Source organism: Balaenoptera ricei, chromosome 7, assembly GCF_028023285.1.
Source record: "Balaenoptera ricei isolate mBalRic1 chromosome 7, mBalRic1.hap2, whole genome shotgun sequence".
Classification (NCBI taxonomy): Eukaryota; Metazoa; Chordata; class Mammalia; order Artiodactyla; family Balaenopteridae; genus Balaenoptera; species Balaenoptera ricei.
Window position 1 is genome coordinate 14,904,950 of NC_082645.1, and position 26,636 is coordinate 14,931,585.

At 56.0% G+C, this 26,636-nt stretch overlaps 2 protein-coding genes across 4 annotated transcripts in view; one reads left to right on the forward strand and one right to left on the reverse strand.

Moving 5' to 3' along the window:
- The window catches only part of LIMS2 (LIM zinc finger domain containing 2), a 41,301-nt gene that overhangs the window by 6,531 nt on the left and 8,134 nt on the right, over positions 1-26,636 (reverse strand). For 2 of the 3 annotated variants that reach the window (XM_059927698.1, XM_059927701.1), the window contains exons 2-4: positions 10,779-10,938; positions 8,422-8,488; positions 8,138-8,258 (exon numbers count right to left, since the gene is read on the reverse strand). In XM_059927698.1, the coding sequence (XP_059783681.1) occupies positions 8,138-8,258; positions 8,422-8,488; positions 10,779-10,938 (348 nt within the window). Of the gene's footprint in view, positions 1-8,137; positions 8,259-8,421; positions 8,489-10,778; positions 10,939-16,052; positions 16,139-26,636 lie in introns of those variants that run through there. The other variant, XM_059927699.1, reaches the window with a different exon arrangement.
- GPR17 (G protein-coupled receptor 17) lies at positions 52-5,352 on the forward strand. Its single transcript, XM_059927076.1, is given in 6 exon segments — positions 52-200; positions 630-693; positions 881-966; positions 3,642-3,703; positions 3,810-3,901; positions 3,904-5,352. Coding segments are annotated over 6 exon segments (1,902 nt in total).

Sequence of the window (26,636 nt, forward strand, 5' to 3'; positions counted from 1 at the left end):
ATCTTTCAACATTGTAACTAAAAAGGTTTTTAATGTCTTTTGAAATTAGGAATGGTGATTCGGTTCCCTGTGTCACCGGACGCATCATTTCGGGAAAGACGGGGAGAACCAAGCTCTGCTGGAGCCGTCTCAGGAGCAGCCACTGTCAACATCCAAACGCCCCGCAGACTCCCGGACTCCCAGGAGGAGCTGTGGGGCAGGTGGGCGGCGGGCCGCAGCGACCCTCTTCCCAGGCTTCCCGTCCAGAGGAGGAGCCCACACAGGCGAGGGCCAGGCCTCCGGGTCCCCACAGGCACAGACAGCGCCCCATTATGAGGCAGCCTGCAGCTGGGCCCCGCTCGAGATAAAGGCCGTGATTTATTCCGCACACCCAAGCGGGGCCTCATTATATGGGGCAGGACACAAGGACCCTAAGCAAGCGTCCTGAAAGAGTCCCCTCTCATTGGACCGAACAAGACTCCTCGGCCTCCCACCCTCCCCATTCACAAGACCCCCTCTGCCGATGGCCAGTGCGGGTTTGGGCGCCCAGGCCCGTTGCCATGGCGGCCAGCCCCTCCCTGGCCCCCTCCCCCACCCCCCCCAGGAAATTACCCTGATCTGAAACGTCCTGTTGTGTCTGTCGGTCCCAGCCAGGCCTCCCACCCGGCCGGCGCCCACTCTGCGGCTTCGAAGACGGTCGCACACTCGGCCTCTGTGACGCTCGGTGGCCCAGCTGGGGGCAGGGGGGTGGGGGGGGACGGCTGGGACACACTGGAATATTCACGGCCCAGCGGCAGCAGAGGCAGCCAGAGGAGTGGCCCACCACACAGGGGACCCCTCAGGAATGAAGCGGCCTTTCAGGGCCCGAGGGGCTGCAGCCTCGCCTCCTCTCCTTAAATAGCCAGCCGGCCTCCAGCACAGCTGCACGGAGCCCACCACCCACCCACAGGCTGCAGCCCACCTGCCGCCCCAGACCCGCCGAGAGAGGTAAGGGCAGGGCCTGGCGGGGCGGGCGGGGAGCTCAGGCCCAGCGGAGGCAGAGGCGGAGCAGGGCAGGGACGCGAGCCCAGCCCGGTCCCCCAGAAGCCTCTCTGTGGTCGGGCTACGACCTAGTTATCCAGGCCGCCCGGTCTGCATGAGAGCGGCGCACAGGCAGCGTTCCCGTCTCACTGTCGGGGCTTTTAAAGGAAGGGTGAGCGCCCGGCCTGCGGTCCCACGGCTGCAGTGACAGCCCCCGGGCGCCTCACCTCGAGCCAGGCGGCTCCGGGAGGGGCCGGAGGAGGAGTCAGGAGGGAGAGGTGCTGGCGGCGCCGATGCCGGGAGACGGCCACCTCGGCCACCTCCCGCCACCAGGCCCGCCTATGTCCCCTCCGCGCAGGCCAAGCCCGGCGCCTGACCCACGGCCGGGGCCCCAACCCCCCCAGGCCCGGGCCAAACTCCGCGCACCCCAGTCGCCCTGGCCGAGCAGAGCGACACGTCGAGGGGCAGCGAGTGCGGGCGCTTCTAGCGACCCGCGGAGGGGAGCAGGCGCCACTGAGGACCACGCGGCGGGACCAGCACCAAAACTCCTAACGTGGCGGAGGGGGAGAGAAACCCCGACAAACCAGAAACGGCCTGAAAGCATTCTGAAACCAAGTCTGCGCCCCCAGAGAGAGCGCGGTGCACGCAGCCTTCAGGGGTGGGAGGCGGAGGGCACGGGGCGGGAGCAGAAAGCAGGCGCTGGCCCGTTCACCAGGTGCCCTGGGCAGGCACGCGGGGCCCACGCTCGGTTCGCTGCTCTGCCGTCACCACTGTGCTGCTTTTTGAACACGGGTGGTGCAAACTGTGTCGCTGGTCCTGGGGCCAGGCCCCCGGGGGCGCCGCTGAGCCGGGGAGGAAACTCCAGCACGAGCTCTAGCATCCGGGAGCTGCCAGCCTCCAGGAGAAAGGCAGGTGGAGGTGTTGGCTGTCCCCGCCGGGTCTTCCTGACCTGACTTCCTACTCCAAGGCCGTCACCCGGCCAAGTGACCCTGGGCAAGTTGGCGGATGCTGAGCCTCCGTTTCCTCATCTGTGAAATGAGGCAACAGACGCCTGCCCCTCAGGACTGGGGTGCGGTGTCCAGGCAGGCCCGCCGCCTCATGCCGGCCAGAGGAGGTGGTCAGTACCTGTGAGTGGCCCTCACGGAGGGGCACGACTGCACCGCCGCGGGGCACAGCCCGGGCCCGAGGTCAGCCCAGAGCGGAGGGCACCCAGCTCAGCCCCTCCCCATCCCCAGGTTTCCAACAGGACCCCTCCCTCACTTGGCCTCCAGACCAACCGCCCCCCCCCCCCCCCCCCCCCGTCAAGTCACACACACCTGGACCAACAGGCAATAATCCCTGTATCAGAATTTCAGGCAGCCTGAACCACTCTGGAGCCAGGAGACATCATCTGGCCAGGGGAACTGCCCTGGACCCCTTCAATAATTAAAATGCGATATGATCGGGCAAGCGCCCGCCCTCTGCTTGAGGACGACTGGCCAGATGCTCTCTGCCACTCAGCCACAGCCATCTGTGGGGAGGGAGGAGCCCAGGGCCCCCGGTGGTGGTGAATGAGGCATGAAGCTGCTGCCCGGCCCGACAGCCCCTCGTCCCCGCAGTCTGGACCACCCTCCCTCCCTCTACTATGGGAACCCACGGCTGGGGACGGCACCCAGCCTCCTCCTCAGGGCTGACGTCCCCACGCCGTCGGGGCACCTGTCAGCCCCTGCCAGGGCTATTATCATGGGCATGAAAGCGGAGGCCTAAGAGCCAGGGGAAGCTTGCAGACAAGTTGCCCCACGTCCTGCTGCTCGGCGGGACACGCCGCTGCGCGAGCTGCTCCTCCCCGCTTCCTGCCGCCCCCCTGCAGCCCAACCGCACAGGCAGGGAGTGGAGGTGTCGGGAGGCGGGGCTTCAGGGGAGCCCCAGAAGCTGCGCTGCAGGCAGGGGTGCGCTAGGCGGAAACCCCAGGGCGTGAGAAGGCCCCGGCAGCCACCTCCCCGACCCGCGCTCGGGGCTGTGGCCTGTGTGGGGTGTGGACAGAGGGCGCTCTGGCCCGGCTGTCCTGCCTTCTCCTGCCCACACCCCCGGGTCCCAGGCCTGGCGAGGGAGGCGGGGTGTTAGGGACCTTCCCTCTCCTTTCTGGATCTCCCGAGCTGAACAAAATCAGAATAGGAATCTGTTACTCTGTCTGCTGGGGCGGCAGCAAGGGTGACCCACTCAGACCTGGGGTCGGCAGACAGAAATGGCTTGTTACCAAGGCCAGCAGGGCTCCGAGCTGCGCGGCCTCTCAGGTGTAGGTACACCAGGCGGGCGAGGCCAGGCAGAGACAGGCCGCCTCCCTGGGCCCCGGGCCTCTCTGGGGCTGCAGATCTTGGCCAGAAAACCCTGGCAGGTCTCTCTACCTCTGGGAAAAATGGCTCTTCCTCTCCTGGGAAAGAATCCGCCTCCTGGTAGTTAAACTACCCTGGGTGGTAAAATACCCGCTGCAGGCCTGGGGCCCAAGGGCTTTCTGAAACACAGGTCTCCACTCATTAAGATGCCTAACGTGGGGCTGGTGGGCTAAGTCCAGAAAGTTCAAGAGACCTTGGGATCCAGGCCCGGATGTGCCAGCAGACAGAGCAGGCCTCTGCCCCCCTGACACTCTGACACTGCATTCCCAGCCAGGCCCTCCTGTGGCGGGTGCCGGGCGCCGGGAGAACTGGGGAGCCCGGTGGGCAGGCGGGTCAGGGAGGGGTACGCAGGGTTCTCCCGAGGCTGAAGAGGAGCTGGCCGAGCTCCACACACCGGGCCCTCAGGAACAGGTGACCCGGCCACCCACCCATGAGAAGTGGGGCTCAGGGGCCCCATGCACCCCGCCCCTCAGACAGCACACGGGGGAAAGGGACAGAAAACGTGGGGCTCCTCCCTCCGCCCTCGCACCCCCCCCAGAGCCTCAGACAGACGGGTCGCCATGCTCTCCCTGTGGTGCTGACTCCAGCCCCCAGGCCTGAGAGGGGGCCTTCCGGGTCACCAGGGTCCAGCCAGGGCCCTCGCACGCCCTGTAGGGACGTGGCTGCAGAGTGGGGAGCCAGCCCCAGCCGCAGGTTAGCACCCAGTCCCTGCTTTTGGTTTTGCTTCCTGCTGGAGTGCAGAGAGCCTGTGACGCCTGCCCACCCCCAGCTGGACCCAGGAGGTGTCCTCAGTGGCCCCCGAGGCAATGCCGAGCATGGAACAGGGTCGGGGTCGGCAGGTACCGCAGGCTTCCGAGGGCTCACGTCTGCAGAGGGTGACAGCCCGCCGGTCGCAGGCTCTCCGGGGCCTGTCTGCTTGTTCCCTCCAGGCTCAGCCCCGGGCTCGACCTCCAGCCAAAGCATGGATGGCCTCGAGGTGGCTTCCCCAGGCCTGATGGCCAACTCCTCCCTGGCCCCCCCGGAGCACTGTGGCCAAGAGACGCCCCTGGAGAACGTCCTCTTTGCCTCCTTCTACCTCCTGGATTTCATCCTGGCTTTTGTTGGCAACTCCCTGGCCCTGTGGCTCTTCGTCCGGGACCACAAGTCCGGCACCCCTGCCAACGTGTTCCTGATGCACCTGGCCGTGGCTGACCTGTCCTGCGTGCTGGTCCTGCCCACCCGCCTCGTCTACCACTTCTCGGGGAGCCACTGGCCGTTTGGGGAGATCCCGTGCCGGCTCACCGGCTTCCTCTTCTACCTCAACATGTACGCCAGCATCTACTTTCTCACCTGCATCAGCGCGGACCGCTTCCTGGCCATCGTGCACCCCGTCAAGTCCCTCAAGCTCCGCAGGCCCCTCCACGCCCACCTGGCCTGCGCCTTCCTCTGGGTGATGGTGGCCGTGGCCATGGCCCCGCTGCTGGTGAGCCCACAGACGGTGCGGACCAACCGCACGGTGGTCTGCCTGCAGCTGTACCGGGAGAAGGCCTCCCAGCACGCCTTTGCGTCTCTGGCCGTGGCCTTCACCTTCCCGTTCGTCACCACGGTCACCTGCTACCTGCTCATCATCCGCAGCCTGCGGCAGGGCCCGCGCGTGGAGCGGCGCCTCAAGAACAAGGCGGTGCGCATGATCGCCGCGGTGCTCGCCATCTTCCTCGTCTGCTTCGTGCCCTACCACGTCCACCGCTCCGTCTACGTGCTGCGTTACCGCGGCCACCGCACCTCGTGCGCCGCCCAGCGCGCGCTGGCGCTCGGCAACCGCGTCACGTCCTGCCTCAGCAGCCTCAACGGCGCCCTCGACCCCGTCATGTACTTCTTCGTGGCCGAGAAGTTCCGAGACGCCCTGTGCAGCCTGCTGTGCGGCAAGAGGCTCGCGGGGCCGCCCCCCAGCGCCGACGGGAAGACCAACGAGAGCTCGCTGAGCGCCAGGTCGGAGCTGTGAGCCGGCGGCCACCGCCTCCTCCCCAAGGGCCACCCCTCAGACTCACCCCCGAGGAGGAGCCCGCCTCCGCCCCAAGCGGCCCCCGAGGAAACAAACTGCAGCCTCAGCGGGCCACCGCCACCTGCTCCGAGGCCCGAACGCATCACCCGGCGCTGAGTTCTGTCTTCTCTGCCACGCAAATCCCTGAACAGGGAGAACAGAAGGGACCAGCCGGCCACCCCCCTGCGGAGACTGGCCCTGCTCACTCACAGCTACAAGACACTCAGCAGCTTCACCCCCTGCTGCGGGGGCAAGGAGGCCAGAAACATTCCTGCACAATGAGCGTCTTTCTTTCCCAAGTGCCGCCTGCCTGCGAGGTTCCCGGCCTCCTTCCCCCGACAGAGACAGAAACGCGCGGCGGTGAAGCTTTGCAGAGAGGACGCGGGAGACAGCTGCAAACGGCCCACCGGAAGAGGGGGCACTGGAAGCTGGGGGGCGGGGGGGGGGGCGTCTAAAGGTTTTCTCTCAAGTGCAAGGTGCTTTGAGGTCCCTTTGTGGCACCTTTGCCAAAGGACTCTGCGTCTAGGGGACACAAGCTATAAATTAGAACCCAACACTGTAGGCACATTTCAGGGTGGTCACCAGGTGACAGCCAGCAACACGGGCGGGGCCTGTGAGGCACGTCAGCTCTCCATCCCTCCTGCCAGACACCCACACACAGACCTGCATGTGCCCGACAATCCCCAGGGCTTCTCGGCAGCTGCCCAGTGCCTCCCGAGTCCCGGTGGAACACACGCTATGGGTGGGCGGTCACAGGGAGCTGAGCTTTGTCACCGCCGGGCGGCGGGGAGGGCAAGGCCCGGCCTGTGAACCCGGCTCCCACTAACCCAGACCCAGCACGGGCAGAGCCCCACTCCTTCCCAAGAGGCTTCCACCAGTCCTGGCGGGCCAAGCTTTGAGCTGTTTTGCTCATAGGGTGGCCTGATCGCCCTCACCGGTCCTTTTTTGTACTTGATTATACTGATCATAAACATAACCGTACTTTAATAACTGAAGGTTATTCTGTTTGATTAACACAACTCCCTCCCCAGAACTTTTCTTCCCTCTGACCCAAGAACGGCAAAGCGGAGGCAAAGGCAGCAGTGTGGACTGTGGGTCTGGGGGCCCTACGGTGGGCCTGCCCCGCGCAGACTCTGAAGTTCTGCCCCGTGGGCTTCAGAGCGCCGACCTGGGCTGGAGGGTGCGCGTAGGGGCCCCGCGCTCCTTGCATCACAGCGATACTTTACTTTCCTGAGCACGTCCAGCCTCTTCCGGATTTTTCCAGCAGAGCACCGGAGCAGGGGCCCCAGCATGAGCTGCGGCTCAGGCCCACACCCGGCAGGTGACCCCACGGACCAGCATGGGGACCGCCCCCGCCCCGCTGCACTGTCTGCTCCCCGATGGTCTCTCAGATCCGCACCCACCACCCGGGCTGCTATCGAGTGCTCTGCAGACACCAAGACGGACAACACGTGTCTCTGGTGGGGCAGGCAGATGGGCGAGATCGCTACGGCAGCGTCAGGAAGGGGAGCTCGACCGGCACCAGAGAATGTGACAAGTGCCCGGACAGGGGAGGGCATGGGAGGCAGACCGCTAGGGCGCTGCGAACGAGGCCGGCCTGCTCTTCCCTGAGGCCTGGCTGTCGGCAGAGGGGAAACTCGCAGTCGCTTGGTTGGTTGGGCTCTGTGGCACTTGGGGTGCCTTCTGGACACCACGTGGAGCTGGCATGTGGGCAGTGGGGTATGCGGGGAGAGGTCTGGGGGGGAGGCGGACATCTGCATCGCCCAGCACACACTCACCATGTGAGGCAGCGGGACTTTGGGCCCAGGGCAGAGCCCCAGGGGAGCCCAACACGGAGAGACGGGCGGAGGAAAGTGAGCCAGGAGAGGAGAGGGCCAGCGCAGCCGTGAAGTAGGAGGAGACTCCCAGAACACGGGGGCCTGGGTGCCCAGAGAGGAGCGGGAGCTGCCGCGAAGGCCGCGGGGACAACCGCCCAGCCTGGGCGGCGGGGAGCAGACGGGAGGACCCGGCTGGAGGGCTGGGGAGGGCTGCAGGGAATCGCTGTGGAAAGAAGGCTCAGAGGGTGCTTTGAACCCTGGGGGCCACCGAGCCTGAGCCGTTAGAAAGGGAGAGAGAGCGGACCAGAGCCACGAGCCCCCGCTGGAGAGGGTGTGTGGAGTGAGCAGGGCTTTGGGGTGCAGGGACACGGCCCCCACTCTGACAAGGCAGTGGGGCGGCACAGATGCCGGGCGGCAGGGGTGCCCATCCCTCGGGGAGGGGGACGGGAGGTCCTGGCTGTGGGCGTGAGGGTGCAGGGACAGTGCGGGGTGCGGGGTGGGTAGGAGGGGAGGAGAAAAGAGCAAGTCTTCGTGGAAGGTGACCGCTTAGCCTGCTGAGGAAACCTGGGCCCCAGCTGAGTGCCGTCCCTCCAGCAGCGCTCGTGGGGCGTGAGGACGGAGGTGGACGGCTGGGGTCAGCACTGAGGGTGGCCAGGCAGGCAGGACCTTGACTCAAAGCTCCTCATCCGTGAGGATGACCCACGCACCCGCTTGGGCCGCCTGTACGCTGTCAGCCTGCTCCCAGGAAGAGCCCCGAGCCTGGGTGGCCCCCGACTCACCGTCCCTCCCTCTCTCCAGGCTCCGTCCTCACCCGTACTCTGGACAGGGCTCTCCTGTCTGCCTCGCGGGGACAGGGCCACACGGCAGCCCCACCCGCAGCCTGCAGCGCCTGGACCGGGCCTGGGCCTGTGACGAGGGGCCCGCCTCACCTGCCGGCGTTCTTCACGAAGCCCAGGTCGGCCAGCTCCACGTCGCACAGCTCGCAGCGGAAGCACCCGGGGTGCCAGTTGTTGTTCATGGCCTTGATGACGCGGCCGATGATGAACTCGCCTGGAGGAGAGAGGTTCCTGCTCGCCTGGTGCCCTTCCCCTCCGCGGCCCCCTCCCAGAGCCGGGAGGGCGGTGCCCGCGGGAGCCCGAGGCCGGTGCTCTGAGAGGCAGGGCTCTCTGCCCACCCGCCCCCCAGGCGGCGCCGAGGCCTGTGCGGCCCTTACCGCAGGTCCTGCAGCACGGAGCGAACAGCATCTGGAAGTCGTGTTCGCAGTACTTCCGCCCTTCGAGCTGCAAACGGGGCCAGCAGACAGAGGACAAGGAAGGCACTGTCATCCCCCGAGCTGCGCTGGCCGGTCTGCTGGGTGAGGGCCTGCCCTCGGGGAGGCTGGACAAACACCCCACTCTGTGCACCTGCTGCCACCACAGGAAGCGGGGGTGGGGGGCGGGGAGGTTTCCTGGAGGAGGTGATGAGGAGTGGAAAGGCAGCAGGGGGTGGGGGTTCCGAGAGGAGGGAATTCCAGACAGTGAGCAGCCCGTGCAAGGCCTGGAGATGGGACGGGATTGGCCTGTTCGACCTGGGGAGAGTGCAAAGCGAGGGGCCTCGAAGAAGCTGGCAACTCAGCAAGGCCAGCCCCTCAAAGGGCCACTGCCGCTTGCAGAAGATCTTGGCCCTGTTGGTCCCAGGAACAAGCTGAGGGCTGGGGGCGGAACTTCAGGCTGGGGAGGGCGGGGATGGAGTTTGAATTCTGTGTGTCCCTTGGCCCTATTTCCTGTGTGAGAAGTCCATTCCCCCAGGGGCCACAAAATACCCAGGGAAGGGACACAGAAGGAGGGACACAGGAAGCGGGGCAAGGGAGTCCTGCAGCCGCTGTCCGCATCTGTCTGGGCAAGGAGGGCCCTCACACTGGCCCCAAGAAAGCCTCTGCTTTCTTCTCCCTTGATAATTGTATTTGGTTTTCCCCTGTTCTCTAAAATGAGTGTCTTATTAAGCTGCACCTGGCTAGAGCCCTAGCCAGTGACCTGCAGAGGTGACAGGAATTTAAACTGTCGTAGGCACATCCACAGCGCCCTGCCCACATCACCCCCCCCCCCCGCCAGCCCCGCCTCCATCATCGGCCAGCATTTCCCAGGAGGCACCACAGGCAACAGCAACCTCTACTCTGCCAGGCAGATCACACACCCCACAGCCATCTACCAGCCCGTCCCATCAGCTTGGAAATCTATCCAGCCTCCGAGCACTGCCCTGGTGTGCTGGTAAACATTTCACAACTGGTTCTGAGGCTGCCTTGTAGCGTTTGCCGATTTCTATGGTGTAAATATTCCCACCCGTGGTCAATTTCAAGCTACCAACAGACCTCCGCATGGAGCTGAGAAGAGACGTCAGTAGCCACCATGGTACAGTGTTTCCAGCACACAGGCATAATAACAAATCATAACCTCAAAGGCATAGCTGATCGTGAAATGTAATAGAGTAATGAGGAAGTGGTGAGTTTTGAGTTTCTGTTACCTTTGTTGTTTTTTTAAATTAATTTTTATTGGAGTATAGCTGCTTTACCATGTTGTGTTTCTACTGTACAGCAAAACGAATGTTACCTTTGTTTTTAATACAGTTTTATCTCATTGTATGTTTGTATCATTTAACTTTTAATAATGGCTGTGTTTAACAACCGGCTTGCAAGACTGCTGAAAATTTAACAATCTGCTCCTGTGACCCAGTGCAGCCCAGTGTAGGCCCCTTCACTTCCATCTGGATTACGGAAATAATCGGCTTCTGGTCCCACCTTTTCTCCTGGCTTCTGTCCCCGCCCGCACACAGTCTCTCCTCAGCATAGCAACCAGGGGTCCTTCTCTAAGGTCAGACAGACGATGTGACTCCTCCCCTCCAGACCCTGCAGTGGCTCCTGCGCCTCCCAGAATGAAAGCCTAAGGCCCCACGAAGGCCCACGGGGCCAAGCAAATCTGCCTCCCCACTCTCATCTTCTGCTGTTCCCTCTCCTTTGCTCTGCTTCCATCACACCGGCCCCCACTGCTCCTCAAATACCTGCATGCTCCAACCTCAGGGCCTTTTTGCACGTGCTGTGTCCTCTGCTGAGAGCTCTTCCTGCAGGTACACGCTGCTCCCTCACCTCCTTCAGGTCTGCTCAGACATTACCTTCCCTGATCACCCCCCGCCCCCGAGATGCCTTACAGCCAGAGCACTTAGCACCATCTGATACACGTGGGTTACGTTTACTGCCTGACCCCAGGGAGGGTAAGTGCCACCAAGGCAGGGCGTTTGCACCCCAGGGACCCCCAGCATCTGCCCAGAGGTGACAGGATGAACGGTGACTCTCCTCCAGCACCCACGGCCACCAGGAGAACACTTCACGTCTCACAGGTAAGGGATGGGGCCCCGAGGCGTGGCCAGCAAGGTTCTCAGGGAGCACCACTCGGCTCAAGGGCTGGCATGTCTGCCTCATCCTTCACAAGAGGACCACGGCCGGGCACGGCCCACAGGCTGCCCGAGGGCCGACCCTGAGCTGGGTCCGGGGCTCAGGCTCCGAGAAGGCGGCGGCGAGGGCCCCGGGAGCATCCTCACCTCGTAGAAGAGCCCCTCGGGGAAGGGCCGGAAGCATTGGGCGCACACGAAGCAGTGCTCGTGGTACAGCTCTCCGTTGCTGTTGACAATCCGCTCGGCGGGGGCGAAGCGGGCCTGGCAGCGCTGGCACACGGCATTGGCCAAGGCATTGGACATGTTACTGGGCGGGAAGAAGGAAAGGGCGGGTCAGGGCCTGAGGGCCGCACTCGATGGACACACTTTCTGGGGTGAAGACAGCGCTGTCCTCAGCCCGGGTCGGCCTTGGCACCGCAGGGACTGAGTCACACAGTCAGGGCCACGCTGCCCGGCACCGGCTTGGGTCACCCCGCTTGGCTGTCACCCATCCCTGCAGCTACCGTGTGCCTCGGACACGTTAGGTGCCAGCGCAGGCCAGGCCACGGTGGCCTTCCCAGATGACAACCGTGCGAGGCCAGCGCAGCACCTCCATCTCCCAGCTGGACAAGCGGAGGCCTGGAGAGAGTGACCCGCCCACCACCAGGGCCACAGTGGGTGGAGGCAAAGCCGACATCAGAACTCTGGGGCCCCGACCTTCCCCCACACCCTGCAGCCCCCGGTGCCCCACACAAGGGGTCAGGCACAGGCCAGGCCGTCGCCGGGCTCACGCCGGCCAGAGCAGTCACGGCTCAAGTCCGGTGCTCTCACTCACGGGGCGGCCGGGGCTGGCCCTCGCTCTCCAGGCCCAGACACCCAGCCGTGGAAGGACCCTAATCACGGCCGTGGCCACGGGTTACAGGCTGTTAGATGACGGACGCACAAGCTTTCAGCAGGGTGCCCGGCCCACTGTAAGCCCGCAGAGGACGGTGCTGTGCTTGTCAGTGTCACTGACCGGGCCCCCAGGCTGCTCGGTCATGGTGCTGGGCCATCTCTCGAGGTGTCAGGGACACCCCGGCTTCCTCCTGTGCCTCCTGTCACCCTCTCAGGGAACCAGAATGTCTCCGGTAGAGACTGTCACCCAGACACAGGGGAGCGGCTCGGTTTTTACACACTTATTTAATCCCCGAGGCCACCCTGCTTTCCTAAGGCTCAGAGAGGTTAAGTAACTTGCCCAAACTCACAGAGCAGATGACAGCGTCCAGATTTGAACACAGATTGGTCCGACTTCCATGGCTCTTTTCCCTGCACCATGAGTTAGTTTCAAATCACCTGCACCCCCAAAACATATAACCACCCTACCGTGGAGAAGGTGAGATTGTGAACACTGGGGATGGGCGCAGAGTGCGGAGCGAATCCCCTCATCCACGGTGGGCAGCTGCCGTCCCCGGGGAAGCGGCAGGCATCCTGCCGGGTGGTGTGGAATCCGAACTGAACTACAGGGGAAATGGCCACACAGACAGACGTGTGCCGGCTCCAGGCTGGGGCCCCAAGGCTCAGGCGGGAGCCTGGCTGTCAGCCCCGACAGTCTCTACAAACGCCCGGCACCCTGATGCCTGTGCCTCTGGCTACAAGGGCGGCAAACAGATTTTGTCTCGTGTCAACTGGGTGGGCACAGAAGGAAGGTCAGGCTCAGGGAGGAGAGATGTAACCCGTTGGCCACATCGCGTAGACGCGTGCGGTGGCACACGGCACGTCTCCTGAGAACATCTTTTCAGCCTGTTCCGCCTCCCGGGATGCTGAAGCCCACCCCTCCCTCACGGCCACAGCACCGGGAGGAGGTGGGAGAGGGCTCCGCCCTCAGGGGTCTAGGTGTGGACAGTGGGTCTAGCGGAGGGTCGCTGCCACGTGGACAGACTGGAAGCCGGCCTGGGGCACCCGGGCAGGACTTCCTCTCTGCTCTGCTGGACGAGCCCTCGTGGCAAGGGCAGGGCCGGTAGGCCCCTCGGCAAGCCTTGCCAGGCAAGTGGACCGCTGCATGCCTCTGCCTGCTCTCAGGTGTACTTGGGGGACCAAAGCCGTCTCCTGCATCCATATTTAAGCCAAAGGGGCAAGGAGGCAGGACAGTGGCAGGAGGGGTGGGCAGAGCCCAAGGTGACAGGGAGGCTCTGTGCACAGTGGCCACCACCCTCCTCTCCAGCTCCCTGCTGATCGCCACAAGGTGGAACAGACAGGGCAGGGACTGACCAGTCGCCATGGGCTGGGCTGGACTCCGTCAGCACAGGCATGGTTTCCTGTCCCAAGAACACTGTGAACCTAGAGGCCTTGTTCTCCCCAAACACACATACCCAAGGTGGCTGGGAGGAAGTTCCAGTGCCTGGCCATGAACAAGACCTTGGCAGGTCTTGGAGTAGTCAGAAATCAACAGGAAATCCTGTGACTCTGAGCCTGGAATTCCCCACTGAAAGGACCCAGAAAATGAAGCCAAAACAAGAATTCAAGTGCAGCCCCAGGCTTCCAGATTGTTCCAGACCTCTGGACCCTAACCAAGCGAGTGCACAGCAGGCCCATCTTCGGTTTGCCTCTCCAGAACCCCGGCCTCCCCGCACGGCAGACATTCAGGGACTGCATGTCCACGCTGTCACCACAGCAGCCAGCCCCCAGAAGAGCAGCTGGCCCTTCACTGGTCTGGGTCTAGTTCCCTGGCTGGGTCCCTGGGAGTCTCAGGTCAAGGATTCTGCCGTCTGTCCCCTACACACCTCGCAATAAGCCCCGGCACAGACAGGTGGGGTGCGGGGGTGACCACCTCCCCCCTGCCCCACCGGCTGCCCCAGCCCAGGTCTCGGGCAGGTGCACCCCCGGCGTCACTTCTGTGGCTGCATCCCCACGGCCCCTGCTCCGGACCACAGAGAACACCCCAGCCCACTGGCCAAAGGCGGAGGGATGGGCAGACGTGCCCACGTGCCGGACAGCCGGACCACAGTCCCGCCAGAGAAAACGCCAGCTGTCCCCTGCAGGAGGAGGCCGCTCCGGGCTCCGCCCCGCGAGGTTAAACGCTGACAGCCCTAGCCCCCAGCCGTGCCCCTGGGAGGTGCCAGCTCCTCGGGGCCTCGTTTCCCCATCAGCAAAGAGGTCGCCAGAGGAGCAGGATCCGCCCCGCAGAGCTGAAGCGACGCACCCGCTGCCTGCAGCTCACGTACAGTGCGCGGAGCACAGGGCCGGGCAGGCCAAGCGCTGGATACAGAGCGGTTGTTGCCGGCAGCTCAGGGACCCCCCGCACCGGCCCAGCAGCGCTCCCTGCGAGGACAAAGGAGGGAGACACGCATGCCACGTCCTCCTTCACACATTCCGCCCAAGAGCTGGAAGCACAGTCTGCCCAGTTACCCGCAGGGAGACACCGCTGCCCCGCCCCGGCTGGACAGCACACAAACACTGCCGAGGGCACGGCCACCACCTAGAGGCCAAACCCCAGAGCTGGGGGGCGGGGGGGGGGGCATACCTGTGCTGCCGAGCGGGGCCATGGGGATGCCGTCACAGAAGTGCCCGCTCCCTGAGACAGGCTGGGGCAGCCAGTGGGGTAGGAGGGAGGTGGTCACCCCCACCTACCCTGTACCCTTCTGCAACCCTCCGCGGCACCCCAAAGGCTCTCAATCTTGACAGCCAACGCAAGCCTATTTGTTGCAAGACGTCACTGAGCTCTAGGCTGGGGTGGGCTGGAGGGAGTCCTCTCTGAGCCAGGTCCTTGTGAGGGGAGGGTGCTGGTTCCAGATAAGGAAACTGATGTGCAGAGAGGGTCAGAAACCTGCTGAGGTCACACGGGATTGGACCCGTGCTCTCTCGTCCCCTCAGCTCCTGGTGGCATCACACAGGCATGAACATTCAAGACTGCTTTTTCAACAACCCCAGACCATCCCCCACTCCAGTCTCCCACCCACCAGAGCCTAGAAAGCCAGCGTGAGGGCCCGGGAATAGGCAGGGGCTGGCCACAGGGGCCTTTGCACACTCGAGGGTGAGTCCGTGTCGCTGAGGCCAGGTGATCCCGCACAGCAGTCAGTCACAAGCCAGAAGCTCGAAGAAACATCGAGCTGAGGTTGGCATATGAACGTGTGTGCATGCGTGTGTGCACGGGACTTTCCTGAGGCCTGATCTTCACCATCAGCCCTGCCCTCCTTTCATCTGGGCCGAGTTCTTGTGCTGCATTCATACAGTGAAACCAGCCTCCAGCTTGGCCTCTGGCCCATCAGGGCCCTGGTCGCCCACTCCCGGCTCACTCCACAGATGTCCAGGGTCATCCAGAGGCCAACGGGTGAGGGTTCCCGTTCACCCAGGTAAGTCACTTGGCCTCCCGCGCTCCGGATTCCCCACCGGAGCAGTGGGCTTGTCCAGTGCCCATCCTGGTGTGGCCCCTGGTGAGGGAGGGGCCTGAGACACGGATGCAGGTGCAAGCCCGGCTACAGCAGGTATCCCGCGGGTGGCCCTCTGCAGCCTCTGCTCGCCGCTCCCCACCTGACGGTCTCCCAGACACCTTTGAGGGCTCAACCCTCAGCCCCGCCCCGGAATGCTGCCCTGGCCACGCGCGCACCGTGAGCACACAGTGGGCAGCACTTTCACCGCGGAGCATCAGCCTCTGGGTTCGCTCTCCTCCCCTCCCAGACCCGCCAGGCCGCCCACCTCTGTGACTGCTGCTCTGTCTCCTCCCTGAATCCCCACCCCCTCCCAAACCCCACCTCCTTCCCACAGCTCCTCCCCCACGCCTCCGGGGGTCCCACCTGCTATTCTGATGCCAAAGACCCCAAGCCCACAGCCCTCACCGCTCTCACTCCCTGCAACTTCAACATGTCCAGGAGCCCCTCCCCCAGCCCCACCCTCACTCCGGGGGCTCCACCATCTAAGTGCCCCCTCAGGCCCTCCCCACCAAGGCTAACTCATCCTCGGAGATGCCCTGAGGTCCATCCCGTACCCACAGGTTCCCCCTGCCAGTCCCAAAGGAAGCGCTCCTCATTTGTCTACACTGGCAGTTCTCCCCGGGATAAAGCAGTTCAGGCTTTAGAGTCAGGGCAAACTGGCTTTAAGTCACAGCTTAGCCATTTTTTGGATGGGTGATGGCCAGCGGGTTCCCTGACCACCCAGGGTGCTCATCTAGAAAGCGGCCAGAAAGCGGTCCGAGTCTGAAAGCAGTCGTGGCGGTTACCTCGGGCAGCTTATCTGAGCGCCCCATCCTAGGCGCCCTGCCCAAGAGCGCTGATCCCAGGACGGCAAACCCGGCTGGATTAAGCTGCGCCCTGCCCCCCATGGCCGCCCCGCCAGGCGCTGTCCCCACGCCCGGGGCAGCCGGGCCGCCGCCGCCGTCGGAAGGGCCAGGCGGGCGTCCGAGGAAAGGCCCGCGGCGGCAGCTTTCCGGCCATTGTCCCCCGCGCCCCCGCCCTGCCCCCGGCCACCTACCCGGGCGCGGCGGGCGGCGAGCTCTGCCGGTGCTGGCGCCGCCGGTACAGCCCCGACGCGGCGAGCGCGCCCAGCCGGGCGGCCATGGCGCGGGCCTCCTCCTGCCGGCGCGTCGCGGGCCGCCTGCTCCGACCGGCCGTCGGACCCCAGCCTCGGAGGGCAGGTGCGGCGGCGGGCAGCCACCAACGGCCGGGCTGGGCGGCCGGACGCCCGGCGCGCAGGGGGCGCCTCGGCCCCCACCCCTCTGCACAGGAGCTCACGTTACGCACTGCGATCTCCAAAGGGCAGCAGAGTCAACTCCGAATAGAAAGGATATTGTTCCCGCCGCGGGGGCAGCACAGTGAAAGCTGAGGCTGGCAGGGTTGGGTCCAGGCTGGGGAGGGGACACGCTGGGAAGATCCCAAAGAGCACTGAGGTGAGAGGTCCAGTCCACAGTGGCAGGGCAGGATGCCTGGAGATCCCGGGTTGCCAGGAGCCTCCGAGGAAACCCTGAGCCCCCTGGACATGCTGACGATGGTACAGTCATCTGAGGAGGGCAGTATGGCACTGAGCCGGCTTAGGAATCCGGCAAACAGTCACGAAGCTGATGAGGGATTCCTACACATGCCCACGTGTGCCTTGTTCCCTTCCCTGAGAACCTGCAGCCACCTAGGAGACCCAGACCAGGGCAGCCCGGTGCCTGGATCTGGCCAGCAAATAACCACCCACCCCAAAAGAGGTCCACACTGTCAAAAGCTAGAGGGCAGGCAGCCCCCCAGCTCACCACGGAAAGCAGAAGCTGCAGGATCTGATGGAAGACCACCAGGAAGGTACCGTTTCCACGCATTTTTACCTAAAGGGACTGGCGGGGTTACTGTGGTCTCAGTGCAAACACCCACGGCCGGCATCTGAACTGTGGCCACTGCTGGCCGGGCGGGCACCACGATCGGCATTAAATAAGGATCCAGAGCACTCACAGAAATCTATAACATAGATTCCATTTCCCTGGAAAACCTTTCTAGTGAGGTCAGGAAGCATGAGCAGTATCTTCCTCTGCCTTCCATCATCATTCCAGGGTGCTGGTCCTCCACCACTGGGGCAGGAGGAAACTGCGGGGATCCATCGAGACTCAGATGCCAGTCCCAGACACCGAGGAACACACGTCATCCAGTAAATCCAAACACGAGGAAGTAAGTACTCATTAACCACCCCGGGGGTCAACCCCCAAACACAGCCAGATGACTACAAGCATTGGGTGCAGTATAGTTTGTCAAAGCAGCTCAATTCCAAAGGTACCAAGCACTGATCAATTCAACAAATATTTTCTTAAAGGTGGCCCCAGGGGCTAAAGGGCAGAGAGAAGCTGAGCCTGGAGCCAACAAGCAGAAGGACCACCTCCCACCTGCTGATGTAGAGAGATGAATGCTTAAGAAAGCTAGTGTAGAGAGTTTTCTTAGAGCAGCTTCAAGTCGATGGCCTAGGGCCTAGGCCCCTCTTACCAGTGGGGGTGGAGGTACCAGTCACACTGGGATCCCCGGCCAGCATTCTGGCTCCAGAGAACACAGTTGCAAAAACACAGTAAGAATGATGTCAGCAAAAATGGCAGAATAAGGACCTCTGAAAGTTTGTCTTTCCATAAAAGCAATGAAAAAACTAGCAAAGAATGTCAGCATCACCTTTTTCAGAACTCTGTAAATTAACCAAAGACTTACAGTAACCCAGAGAGCAAGAAAAACTGCTGAGAAGACATACAGATGACCAACAGGTACATGAAAATATGCTCAACATCACTAATCATCAGGGAAATGCAAGTCAAAACCTCAAGGAGATATCACACCTGTCAGAAAGGCTATTATCGAAAAGACAAGAAATAACAAGTGTACGTGAGGATGTGGAGAAAAAGGAACCCTCTTGCACTGTTGGTGGGAATGTAAATTGATGCAGCCACTATGAAAAACAGTATAGAGGTTCCTCAAAAAATTAAAAATAGAACTACCATATGATCCAGCAATTCCACTTCTGGGTATTTATCTGAAGAAAACAAAAACACTAATTTGAAAAGATATACACACTCTATGTTCATTGCAGCATTATTTACAATAGCCAAAATATGGAAACAACCTAAGTGTCCATCAATAGATGAATGGATAAAGAAGATGTGGTATATATAAATGCAAGGGAATACTATTCAGCCATAAAAAAAGAATGAAATCTTGCCATTTGAGAAAATACGGATGAAACTTGAGGATATTATGCTAAGTGAAATAAGTCAGACAGAGAAAGAAAAATACTGTGTGGTCACATTTATACTTGGAATTTTAAAAACAAAACAAAACAAAAAGCCTAGGTCAGATACAGAGAACAGATTGATGGTTGCCAGAGGTGGGGTGGGGTGGGGGATGGGTGAAATGGGTGAAGGGGGTCAAAGGATACAAACTTCCTTTTATAAGACAAATAAGTCATGGGGATGTAATGTACAGCATGATGACTATAGTTAATAATACTGTATTTCATATTTGAAAGTTGCTAAGAGAATAAATCTTAAAAGTCCTCATCACAAGGAAAAAAAATTTTTTATAACTATGGTGTCTAGTTAACTAGATGTTAACTAGATTTATTGTGGTGATCATTTCACAATATATACAAATATCAGATCATTATGTTGTACAGCTAAAACTAACATAGGGGCTTCCCTGGTGGCGCAGTGGTTGAGAATCTGCCTGCCAATGCAGGGGTCACGGGTTCGAGCCCTGGTCTGGGAGGATCCCACATGCCGCGGAGCAACTGGGCCCGTGAGCCACAGTTACTGAGCCTGCGCGTCTGGAGCCTGTGCTCCACAATAAGTGAGGCCGCGATAGTGAGAGCCCCGTGCACCGCGATGAAGAGTGGCCCCCGCTTGCCACAACTGGAGAAAGCCCTCGCACAGAAACGAAGACCCAACACAGCCATAAATAAATAAAAAACTAAAAAAAAAAAAAAAAAAAACTAACATAATGTTGTATGTCAATTAAACCTCAATAACAATAGATAAATTAAAAATATAACCAACTGGGAGGGGGTTATAAAAGCTGAATCTTGGTAAGAACACCTTTATGGTGTTCTAATTTATCCTAGTCCTTAATCCCCACTTCCTAACTTCATAGCTGCCTAGAAAAGTAACTGGCTGCATTCCCAGTAATGAGGGAGCAGAACAGGGCTGAAACTCTTTCAGAGCTTCATTCCCAAAGGAGAATGACCTGGTCTTCCCTGGAAGATCCCGCTTGAAAGGCTGGTTTTTATGTGACCTCACTCACACTTACCCAGTGCTCAAAGCCTCTCCTGGGGTGAGTTTTTCAAATGTATTACTATCACAACTACCTATGTATTACTATCATAGCTGCCATTGTCACAGGCAAAGGGTAACAGTTGGGCAATTGACTAATCAAAAGCTTAAAAGGAAAAACCAAGCAATGAGGTGTCCTTAGGGGCTTCGAAAAGAACCGACATATTCCTGGGAATCTAGAAGGCCATGTGAATGCCCAGGGCTATGTGCATGCTCAGGAAAGTCCTTAGAAGGTCCTAAGCTCTCACTTCTGACGGACCTTTTGGGCTCTGTACAATCAGGAAGTGAAGACTAAGGCGGAGTTGTAAAATGCCTGGTTGGATGTTGAAACTGTGCCCCAACACACACTCAGAGCCTTCAGTAAAGGCTGGGAGACTTACTGGTTTCAGACATTCAAGAAAATCTCTGTCCAATCATTAGCTGACTACTAAACTAACCAGGCAGAGACTTCAGTGGCCACAAATGACAGAGATACAGACTTTATAGAATCGGTTCAGAAAAATCACTAAACAAACAATAAGCAGCAACAACAAACCCTGGGGAGTAGGGAGAATCTGGTTTCCAGAGCTGCCACATTATTTTATTTGAAAAGTCCTGTTCTCAGCAAAAATTATGATACACACAAAGAAACAACAAAAAAAATGACCTAGACACATAAAAAAAAAGAGCAATCAACAGAAACTGTCCCTGAGGAAGCCCAGATGTTAGACTTACTAGACAGACCTCAAATCAGCTAATATAAATACGTTCAAAGAACTAAAGGAAGCCAGGTCTAAAAAACTAAAGAAAAGTATGAAAATGTCTCACCAAATGGAGAATATCAATAAAGAGAGAGAAATTATAAAATGGGACCAAAAACAAATCCTAGAGTTGAAAAGAAATACTAAAGAGAGTCCTTCAGGATGAAATGAAAGGACACTAGACAATAATTCGAATCCACATGAAGAAATTAAGAGCAGGGACTTCCCTGGTGGTGCAGTGGCAGTTAGGCATCCGCCTGCCAGCATGGCAGGGACACAAATTCAATCCCTCGTCCGGGAAGATCCCACATGCCTCAGAGCAACTAAGCCTGTCCTCCACAACAACTGAGCCGGTGCTCTAGAGCCTGTGAGCCACAACTACTGAGCCCGTGGGCCACAACTACTGAAGCCCGCATGCCTAGAGCCCATGCTCCGCAACAAGAGAAGCCACTGCAATGAGAAGCCTGAGCACTGCAACAAAGAGTAGCCCCTGCTCACCGCAACTAGAGAAAGCCCGCACGGAGCAACGAAGTCCCAACACAGGAAAAAATAACTAAATAAATAGGAAAAAAAAGAGAAGAAACTGTTAGATTATTTAAAAACAAAACAGAAATTAAGAGCAGTAAAGGTAACCATAAGATAAATATAAAAGACAGTATAAATGTATTTTTTGTTTGTAAACCTTTTTTTCCAATCTGGTTTAAAGATGACTGCGTAATGAAATAATTTAACACAAAAGAAGGCAATGGTGTAGGAATTAAGAAACAAAAAAGACATAAGACAAATAGGAAAAAATAGGAAAGTGGCAGATGTAAACCCCAGTTATCAGTAATTACATTACATATAAATGGATTAAACTTTCCAATTAAAAGTTTTTTGAATTTTTTTAAATGGATATTTTTAAATGTGATCCAATTATATGCTTTCTACAAGAGATTCACTTTAGATTCAAAAACACAAAAAGCTGAAAATAAAAGAATGGAAAAGATAGACCATTCAAACAGCAAACAAAAGAGAACTGGAGTGGCTATACTATCAGACAAAATAGACTTTAAGGCAAAAATTGTTACAAGAGCAAAGAAGGACATTTTATGATGATAAAAGAGTTAATCCATAAAGAAGAAATAACAAGTATAAACATAGGCACCTAACAACAAAGTCCCAAAATACCTGAAGCAAAAACTGACAGAACTGAGAGGAAAAATAGATAATTTAAAAATAATAGCTAGAGACTTCAATACTCCACTGTCAATAATGGATAGACCATTATATAGAAGCTAAGCAAGGATATAGAAGACATAAACAACACTATAAGCCAACTAGGCCTAAAAGACATCTATAGAACACTCCACCCAACAATAGCAGAATATACATTCTTCTTAAGTACACATGGAACATTCTCCAGGACAGACCATATATTAGGACATAAAACAAGCCTCAATAAATTTAAAATGATTGAGATCATAGGAAGCATATTCTCAGACCACAGCAGAATAAAATTAAAATCAATCATAAAAGGAAAGTTAGTGAATTCACAAGTATGTGGAAATTAAATGACACACTCCTAAAGAACCAATGAATCAAAGAAGAAAACACAAGGGAATTTAGGAAATACTTTGGAATGAATGAAATGAAAACACAACAGACCAAAATTTATTGGATGAAGCTCAAGTGGTGCTCAATTTATAACTGTAAATATCTACAGTAAAAAAATCTCAAATCAATAAGCTAACCTCCCACTTTAAGGAACTAGAAACAGATTAGTAAACTAAACTCAAAGTAAGCAAAAGGAGGAAATAATAAAGATTAGAGCAGAAATAAATCAGACAGAAACTAGAAAAAAATAGAGAAAATCTATGAAACCAAAAGTTGGTTCATTGATAAGATCAACAAAACTTAACAAATCTTTATCTAGTCTGACCAAGAAAAAAAGAGAACATTCAAATGACTAAAAATCAGAATGAAACAAGGGACTGAACTTAGAGAAATTTAAAGGATTGTAAGGAAATACTATGAACAATCATATGCCAACAAATTAAATAACCTAGTTGAAATGGACAAATTCCTAGAAAGATATAAATTACCCAAACTGACTCAAGAAGAAACAGAAAATCCAAATAGACCAGTAACAAGTACAGGGAATAGGTTAGTAATTTTAAAAAAAAGAAAAAGAAAAAAAAAAACTTCCCACGAAGAGGACCCCAGGACCAGATGGTTTTATTAGCGAATTTTATCAAATGTTTAAGTAGAATTAACACCAGTCCTTCACAAAAAGCTTCCCAAAAATCAACCAAGAGGGAACACCTTAACTCAGTGAGGCCAGTATTGCCCTAATACCAACACCAGACAATGACATCACAAGAAAACTACAGATCGATATCCCTTATGAATACAGATGTCCTCAACAAAACTGAATCTAGAAGCCTATAAAAAGTATTATACAACATTACCAAATGGGATTTATCTCAGGAAGATAAGGTTGTTTTAACATTAAAAAACTGATACATCATATCAATAGAATAAAGGGAAAACACCACATGATCATCTCAGTGAATGCAGAAAACACACTTAACAAAATCCAACACCTTTCATGATTAAAACAAAACAAAACAAAAAAAACTCAAGGATCTAGGAATAGAAGGGAATTTCTTCAAACTGCAAAAAAACCACAGCTAACATCATACTTAATTGTAAGACTGAAAGGTTTCCCTCTAAGGTCAAGAACAAGACAAGATATCCAGCCTCCTCATTTCTTTTCAACATTGCACTGGAGGTTCTAGCAAAGACAACTAGGCAGGAAAAGGAAATGAAAGGCATCCAGATTGGAAAGAAGGAGTAAAACTATCTCTAATTGTGCATCACATTTTCTTATATATAGAAAACCCTAAAGAACTCCCCCCTGACAAACACACACACACAAACCTATTACAGCTACTAAATTAATTCAGCAAGGTTGCAGGATGTAAGAACAATATACAAAAAATCACTAGCAATGAGCCATCTGAATATAAAATTAATAAAACAATTCCATTTTTAATAGCATCAAAAAGAAAAAGTATTGGGCTTCCCTGGTGGCGCAGTGGTTAAGAATCTGCCTGCCAATGCAGGGGACACAGGTTCAAGCCTTGGGCCAGGAAGATCCCACATGCGTGGAGCAACTAAGCCCATGCACCACAGCTACTGAGCCTGTGCTCTAGAGCCCACGAACCACAACTACTGAAGCCCATGCGCCTAGAGCCCGTGCTCTGCAACAAGAGAAGCCACCACAATGAGAAGCCCACGCACCGCAACAAAGAGTAGCCCCTGCTTGCCGCAACTAGAGAAAGCCTGTGCACAGCAACGAAGGCCCAATGCAACCAAAAATAAATAAATAAATAAGAAAAAAATACTTAGAAATAAATTTAACCAAAGAAGTGTAAGCCTTATACACTGATAACTATGCAACGTTGTTGAAAGAAATAAAAGAAGACCTAAATAAATGGAAAGACATCCCATGTTCATGGATTAGAAAACCTAACATTGTTAAGATGGCAATACCTTTCCCCCCAAATGACCTATGGATTCAACACAATCCGTATCAAAATTCCAACTGCCTTTTTTACAGAAATGGGCAAGCTAATCCTAAAATTCATATGGAAATAAATGCAAGGGACTCAGAATAGTTGTTCAAAACAACTTGAAAAAGAACAAAGTCAGAGGACTCACATTTCCCAATTTCACAACTTACTACAGAGTTACAGTAATCAAAACAGTATGGTACTGGCATAAGGATAAACACGTACATCAGTGGAATCAGATTGAGAATTCAGAAATAATCCCATACATCCAGGGTCAATTGATTTTTGACAAGCCTGCCAAGATAATTCATTGAGGAAAGAATAGTCTTGTCAACAAATGATGCTAGAACCACTTAATAACCACATGAAAAAGAATGATTTTAAACCTCTACTTCAGGTCATATATACAAACTGACTCATAAAAAATAAAAATAAAAAATAAATAAAAACTGGCTCATAATGGATTGAAAACTGAAATACTAGAGTTAACACTAAAGAACTCCTAGAAAAAAACATAGGTATAAATCTCCATGGATTAAGTAACAGTTTCCTAGATATGAAACCAAAAACTCAAGCAATCAAAAATAAATAGGTAAATAAGACATCATCAAAATTTAAAACTTTTGTGCATTGAAGGACACCATCAGGAAAGTTAAAAGACAATCCTCAGCAGAAAGTATTTGCAAATCATATATCTGACGAGTGTCTAATATCCAGAATACAAAAAGAACTCTTACAACCCAACAATAAAAAGAATCCAATTTTTAAATGGGTACAGAATTTGAGTAGACGTTTCTCCAAAGAAGATATACACGTGGCCAATAAGCACCTGAAAAGGTGTCCAACATCACAAGTCACTAGGGAAATAAAAGTCAAAACTATAATGTGATACCACTTTACACCTACTAATGCAGATAATGATGTACTAATTAGGACGTGGAGAACTGGAACCCTCACACATTCCTGGTGGGAATGTAAAAATTGTGCTGTTACTTGGAAAACAGCTTGGCAATTCCTCAAAAAGTTTAACATAGAGTTACTATGTGACTCAGCAATTCCACTCCTAGGTATATGCTCCAGAAAGTAGAAAATATATATAGGGATGTTCACAGCAGCATTATTCATAAGAGCCAAAAGTGGAAACAATTCAAATGTCCACCACAGATGAACATATAGACAAAATGTGGTATATCCATATAAGGGAATATTTGGCTAAAAAAAGGAACAAAGTACTGATTCATATGACAACATAAATGAACCTTGAAAACATGATGCTAAATGAAAGAAGCCAGGCAAAAAAAAAAAAAAAAAAAAAGGTGACATAATGTATGGTTCCATCTATATGAAACGTCCAGAACAGGCAAATCTGTAGAGACGGAAAGCAGACTAGGAATTGCCAAGGGCTGGGGGAGGGGGGAAATTGGCTGCAAATGGGTTTCTTTTGGGAGTGATGAAAATGTTCTAGAATTAGTAGTGATGGTTGCATAACCTGGTGAATGTACTAAAAGCCACTGACCTGTACACTCTGAAACAGTGAATTTCATGGCATGGGATTCCTATCTCAAATGTTTAAGCAGCACACACGTAGTGATGAATGCAACTATGTCACTTACTAGGGCAGAGACAAGGGCCAGGGCAGCCGCCAGCAAGGCATGAGATGGCACTGCCTCTCTGGCTAAGTGGTTAGTGCCACCCCCAGGGGAGCCAGCGACACCACCACAAACAGCCTCTCCGCCAGAGCCAACCTCACTGGGGGGCTGAAGACGACTCGCCCAGATCCTTTGGCATGCCTGAGATGATGAACGGTGTATTCCAACCTTCTTGCCTCACAGGAAATTCGAGTAAATAGACATCATCAGAAATTCAGAAGATCTGAATAAACAGCACAAGGAGGACAGTTCAGGTACCTCCCTCTGCCCCGCTCCCCACCTAGAAATGAAGCCCCCAGGAAGGTTTAAGTGAGAATCTGCGCGTGGTAGGTGGGAGCAGGGAGCAGCTGTGTCGCTGCAGAGGCGGGCCAGCCGCTGCGCAGGGAGCGCCTGGTCCCTCTCCCCAGCCGTGTGCCCGGGTCATCCTGTGCCAGCTCACACTGCACACTGCTCAGTTTTCAGGAATTTCGTGAACGGGTTCACATCACATGGGTAGCCTGAAGTGAGCCCAGGTAGAGGTGTTGTTATAGTACGGAACTGGGCACACGCTACAGGTCAGGCCAGCCGGAGAGGGGAGTCTACACTAGAAGCAGAGGAAAAGGGAGGGGGTGAGGGGCCATGGGCGGGGCCCAGCCTGGGGCTCAGGCCTCCGCTGCACATCCCGTGGCACATCCCGTGTCACCCGCTTCCCACTTTGCTTAAACCCTTGACTCCATCACAGCCCCATGTGCTGTCCTGAGGGCTCTGGCTGCCACCCTAGCCGCACCCCGGCAGGTTGCTCTGCTGAGAGGTCACTGGCCATATTCCTGAGGAGGGTGGGGAACAGCTGGGAGCACCATCGGGGTCGGGGGAGGCTGGTAGGTGTGAGGACAGAGCTCTAGCAGCCCCACTCTGCACCGTACCGAGCGTGGGACCCGGCTGGGATCTGGCAGCCTCTGCGGATGCCGGTCATGTGGTGGGTGGGACCTGGTGGGTAGGCCAAGCCACTGAGTCACACTGCTGCGAGCACCAGGTCCCAGGCTCCCTCTGGAAGAGAGCTGCTGCCAGGCCAGGTCCCTGGGGAGGGGACGTAACCCACCCGGGCTTGAAAACCGGTGATGCCAAAGGCCCCTTCAGCTGGGACAAAGATGCGGTGTTTTCAAGGTCCAGAGTCCCCAGGGCTGCAGCTGGGGCTGAGCCTCTTCCCACAGCACAGCTGCTCCCTAAGCAACCACGCCCACGTTCCAGGCCTCATTCAGTCTTCCGTCCTAGCTCAGCCCTCTCCTGGCTGCAGGCGCTCATGTCCAGTCTCAGGGTTTCCCCCTAGACTCACCACAGCTCTTCGAATGCTTCATGGC